Raw genomic sequence first — 5,764 nt, forward strand, 5'->3', positions numbered from 1 at the left:
TGCCGATGAAGTATATTGGTGATAGTGGGTTCAAATATCTATGCACGCCTCCCCCGGAGAACGGAATTTTTTTGAATCTACTCTTTATCCTCCATCCTTGTCATCACCCCGGAGAAAATGTACACATCGATTATGCTTACTTTACAAAAGCCCCCGACTTCCCATACATGGACATATCTCTATAATAGCCAGAAGAAGGCGTTCACACAGCAAGCCGCTCGGTCGATCACGTTGCTCGCTCGATGCCGGCGAGCGCATGGCGCACGCCTTGGACGGTGGCGAAGCCAAAAACACCGATGGTGGCCGTCCGCTGGCGTGAGCGGCGGCGGTCGAGACCTCACCATTCGCGCCGACGACCCAACCTCACGCGGAACAACCCAACCCGGGCCAACAACCCAACCCAACCCAAAAAGCACGATTCTGAAGTTGGGCCCTCTAACCGTCTCTGTGCGAACGGCGGGCACGTCTCGAGACCATGGTGCGCGCGCTCGCCCCACCCGTGCCCACGGCGGCCTGCGCGCGCGCGCGCGCGGTAGTAGGAGTAGGCTGCGGGTCGTACCGAACCGGTGGTTCACCACCGGTCTCTGGTCCCCGGGAGCAACGAACCGAGCAGCCAGACCATGTGCGCCAAACAGCAGCACATTTAGCGACTCGCAGAGCACCAGTCGAGGTGCTGCCCGCCGAGGCCCGAGCACGCGAGGAAGCGCGAGACGAGGCGGCGTGTGGGCCGCCCGGCGAGCAAAACGACTGGTGCCGCGCGCGCCGCGTGCGCCAAGCAGCCGAGGCTGCCGAGGAGGCCGAGGAGGCCGAGGAGGCCGAGGAGGCCGAGGAGGCCGAGGAGGCCCCCCCCTCCCCCCCGGCGACTCGAACCGGGAGCCAGTCGACGCACGAACGGAACGCGCGCGCATCGCCGGATATGTCAACTCGCAGCAGTGAGGCAGCAGCTCATATACAGTGGATTTTATTTAATTGTTTGCTGTCAGTACTGGCGCCTCTGTGCGGAGTGAGGTGGTGGATAGGGTGGGCGCTCGCAGCCGTGGCGAGTGCCGCCCTCGCCGTGCGTCACGTGAGGAAGGGCCGAGGAAGGCCACCGCGCACGTCGGCCCCACGACACAGTGAAATAGTGACAGGAGCAGCACCAGCTGCAGAGGCGCCTGACAGCTGCAGCAGAGCAAAACCGGAGGACCCCCCGCGCAGAGAGAAAAGAAGCGAAAAAGCCAGACGGCGCGCTCGAAAAAGAAAACGCCGTACCCGGCGCCCAGCGCCAAGGGGATGCGAAGCGTGGACGGGGGCAGAGGTCGCCGCCCTCCCGATCCGCGCAAGAAAGAGAAGGGTGTGGGCGTGGAAGCGACACCGACGGAATGCGCGGCGAAAGGAGCGAGGGAAGCTAGACCCCGACCTAGCCTTCTACGGGGTACCCGCAGTCGAACCCACCTTGAGCCCGCTCGAGAGGGCAGACACGCGGGCGCAACGCCTGGGAATGGGACCCCTCATCGACGAGGACCTAGCACACCTGGGGATACCCGCGGCCTACACATGGCACATACCCATCACCGAGTGGAACGCGCTCATGAAGGCACTACACGGAAACGGAGTGAACAAGGGCAAACAGAAAAGGGCAACCGGGAGGAAGGCGCACGAACAAGCCCATTTCGCCACCCTCAACGTCTGCGGCGGGGGCCTCGAGAGCATAGAGGGGGCGATGGAGGAGATACGGGAATTAAGGGAGAGGGGGAGCGCACCGATCCGCAACACGGGACGATACCAACGCGACATGGGAGGAGGAGATACCCGAGCAAAATAAGATCACGAAGGACGCGGTGAGAAAGATGATGGAGAGACAGGAGAGGGAGCGACAGGAGGGGAGCCTCGGGGCGGATGAGACGTTGTTCCCAGAGGGGGCGCCCCAGAGACACATAAACTGGAAGAAAGAAGACTACGAGCTGTTCGTGGGGCACGGACACGGGGCGAGCGCGATCAGAGTAGGGGAGCTACAGGAGGACCCCCTAACGCGCTTCTTGCTCCGATACGACGAATTTGAGACGGGGGGAGAGCTGACGGACGGCAACGGGAAGCGAATTAAGATAGGAAAAGACAGCGAGCCGCTGCGGTCGGGGAAGGGACGAGCCCTGAACGTGAAAGTAGCGCAGACATGCCTCGCGCTGCACGTCTCACACCAGTTCACACACTTTGCGGCGACGGACGGAGGAAAGGACCATGAAGACAAAAGGGCGGAGGATGGAAAGTACGTGCCGAACCCTAGGGTGGCGTACGGCGTGTTCGAAGGACCGACACGATTCGGAAAGAGCGTCCCGGGAGACGCACAGGTAAAGGATCCCAACGGAATCGGACCCTGTGAAGAAGGGGAGATACGGATAGCGTTTGGGGCGGGAATGTGGGGAGGAAAGCTGCCGAACATGTGGGAGCCGATAGACGCGGAGATGTACGCGATACTCGCATACTTACGCAAAATGGCGAGCGCGAGCGATGCGCAATCGCGGCGGTGCCTAGTGCTATGCGACTGCAAACCCGCGCTGCAGCAGATTGAGAATGCGCACCGCAAAGGGATGCCAGAAGGCCTGAGGGACTGGGACGGACTGCTGGAGGCGATCGCTTACTATAGATCGAAGCTAGAGGCGGTGGTCTTCATGTGGGTGCCAGCACACGTGGGAATAGCCTGCAACGCATACGCCGACGCGGTGGCGACAGCACACCTCGGGGATAACGACACGGAGGACGCCTCGAAAGTGGTGCGGGACGCGGTGCGGACGCGGCCATGCATGTACACGGTGCGAAGGGAGACGGCAGAGAACGCAGAGAAGAGGGAGATAGTGGACCGACGGACGTACGGACACATGTGTAAGAGCGCGCACGAGTGGGTGTGCGAGCAATATCGAAAGACAGTGAGGCCGGGGTCGCACACGGCAGGGGTGGCGGGACGGTTGTGGAGCGAAGTAGCAGTAGCCAGCCTCAAGCATCGATGGGATAATAAGATGAGATTACCAGACGAGAACGGGGGGAAGGACAGGCGGGCGACATTTGACGACGTCGGGGATCACAATGTGACGACCAAAACGATCTTGGGGGCCAGGGTGAGACAACAGGTCGGGGTGCCACATGGGGCACACCACAGGCGTATTCTAGAGGGGGAAAAGAAACGGGGAATGAGGGGCCCCGCCACGAGAAGTGCGTTCTGGGGATGCAGAGCGTGCAAAGCGGCTAGGGATGAGGCCACAAAAGAGGCGCGCGAGGCAAGGAGGAGACGCGGGGAACTGAAAGACTGGGACGACTGGAAACAAGAAGACAGTGAGCCACCACAGGCGTCGTTGGCGCACATACTGAGCGGCAGCTGCGCTGGAAATAAGGAAGAGGCGCGTAACTTCATGCGGAAGCTCGACAAACACACAGCGAGGGCGACAGCAAGAGTTGAACGGGAGGCGCCGGACTCAAAAGACACCGCCACATTCCTGAGACGAGCGAGGGCACAGCCTCCTTAAAGGCGAAAGGGTCTAGATTTGGGGCGCTCGCCGAAGAAGAGTACGACAAAATAGCGCCCGTGATTGCCTGCACGCTACCCGCACTCACGGACTCCATACCCGAAAGAAAGAGAAGGGAGCTCGCGGGAGAGGTGACGAGTGAACTACAGGTGGTGGGGAAGGCAGCCTCGATTGCCATACAGACATGGGTGCGGAACAACGACAAGACCAAGGCACGGGCAGAGGAACGAGAGAAGAATATAGGGTGGATAAAGCGCCTGTTCACGGCATGGAGGGTGAGCCACGCCGAACGTACCGAACGTAGAGCCGAGCGGAAGGCAGCGGGGGAAGACGACTCCGAGGAGGACGAACCAGTGGAAATTCAGTTGTCAGATGTCACGATGCATCCGAAGGGGACCCCAGCGCCGGCATCATCCGTAGAGGCACGAGTGTTCGAAGAGAGAGTGGACCTGAGCAACGATATGACTTGGAGGCAAATGCTCGGAGTGGGAGTCAGAAATGTGGTCCTTGCGCGAGGGGAGCTCGATACACTCGAGGGGCCAGGATACGCCGCGAGGAGGACGGAGTTGCGCCGAAAGGCGAAAGAAGCCGCGAGAACAAGGGACCGGCAGGCGGCGGCGTCGCAGGACGAGACAGAAGAGAACGACGCGACAGAGGAGGAAATGACAAGGGAGAGAACGACGAGAGTGGGACGACCGCGAGGTGGCATGAAGGCTGCAGCGAGAAGCGGCGAGAGACTGCGAAGAGAGATAGGAAGAGGCAGACTCCCTAGGGTGGGCGACGGCTAGCGCATCACACACCTCTCCTTAAAATCCCTGTGTGGTGGCGGCGTGCCGTCCTCCCATCCCTCCCTTGGGTTGTCTGTTTTCTTTCTTTCTTTACCGTCTCTGTGCAATTTCGGGCCCGGGGTTGTGCGTTTCTGTGAACACCGCTCTGACAGTGAGAGATTTTTAGCAATACCAAACAACTTTAACACTCACTTTGTTGTTCTGACAGTTGATACAGTGAAGACGTCTTGGGTCCGTGCTTTCCTCACGATCCTCGCTCATCATGCTGCCCTCAGCGTCGCGCAAGAAGAAATCGTCACTCGCGAGAGTCAAGCCGGCGGCGAAGGCGACCAAGAGCGCGGTCGTTACCGCCGACCGTTCGCCGGTGGCAAAGGTGGCCAAGAGCGTCGCCAGCGCCGCCGTTCGTTCGCCGGTGGCAAAGGTGGCCAAGAGTGTTGCCAGTGCCGCTGACCGCGCGGCGTGCAAAGTGCAAGCGCATGTCCGCCGGTGCAGCAGCCAGGCGTGGCTTAAAGTGCTCGATGCGGCCACGACGGGGCCCGGCAAGGGGCTCGCTTTCATGCGGGCCCAGCTGGAGAAGATGGGCGCGCAGGGTGGCCAGGTGCTCGGGAGCCTAATACTCGCGAGCACCAAGGGCGGCGACAGCAAGCTGGCTTCCCTGCGCAAGCGGACCATCATCAAGATCCTAACCGGGTCGGTGACGCTTGTCAACCGCTGCCTGAGGGCACTGCTGCCGCGCTGGCTCACTCCAAGCCGCCGCGGCATCCAGACCGCGATGGCGTCGCTCCACAACTCGGGAACGCCGATGCCGCTCGGCGAGGAGGGCCTGCTCGCCAACTACTCGCTCGAGGTGCTGCGCATGGACGGCGAGGGGAGGCTGTGGCGGAAGAAGGTTGACGCGGACGGCGACGCGCGCTACGAGGAGGCGTTCGGCGCCGGGTGCGCGCTGCCGTGCGCGCGCGCGCCTCCACCAGCGTTTGGGGAGGAGCCGCCGCCGGTGGGAGCGCGGGGCCTCATCAAGCGCTTCACGTGCCGCGTGGACACGCGCGTCATCAAGCCGGAGAAGGGCGTGAGCGCGGCAGAGGCGCGGCGGCGGCACCAGGAGACGCAGGAGGTGGACCTGGTGACGTTGTACGCCGACAAGTACCTCGAGGACACCTACCCGTCGCTCCTCGCAAAGTGCATGCAGCGCGCCATCCCGCGGCGGCTGAAGGCAACGCTCGATTTCGATTACCCGTCCGACTTTATGCCGCGCGCCATGCGTGACAAGCCACTCGAGGATCCCGCCTGGCCTCTCCCGCCCCCCTCTGACCTTCCCCTTACCCTGCCCCCTCTGCCACTGCCTCCCTCTGCCTCTGCCTCTGCCTCTGCCTCTGCCTCTGCCTCTGCCTCTGCCTCTCCCTCTCCCTCTCCCTCTCCCTCTCCCTCTCCCTCTCCCTCTCCCTCTCCCTCTCCCTCTCCCTCTCCCTCTCCCTCTCCCTC

At 62.2% G+C, this 5,764-nt stretch overlaps 1 protein-coding gene across 1 annotated transcript in view; it reads left to right on the forward strand.

Annotated features, from left to right (window-relative positions):
• Positions 1–4,533: 4,533 nt before the first annotated feature.
• Positions 4,534–5,764, forward strand: part of EMIHUDRAFT_467834 (hypothetical protein) — a 2,896-nt gene continuing 1,665 nt past the window's right edge. The window contains exon 1 of the mRNA XM_005785712.1: positions 4,534–5,544. Coding sequence (XP_005785769.1) covers positions 4,548–5,544 — 997 coding nt within the window. The 5' untranslated portion in view covers positions 4,534–4,547. The remainder of the gene's footprint in view (positions 5,545–5,764) is intronic.

The sequence above is a fragment of the Emiliania huxleyi genome, assembly GCF_000372725.1.
Source record: "Emiliania huxleyi CCMP1516 chromosome Unknown EMIHUscaffold_159, whole genome shotgun sequence".
Classification (NCBI taxonomy): domain Eukaryota; phylum Haptophyta; order Isochrysidales; family Noelaerhabdaceae; genus Emiliania; species Emiliania huxleyi.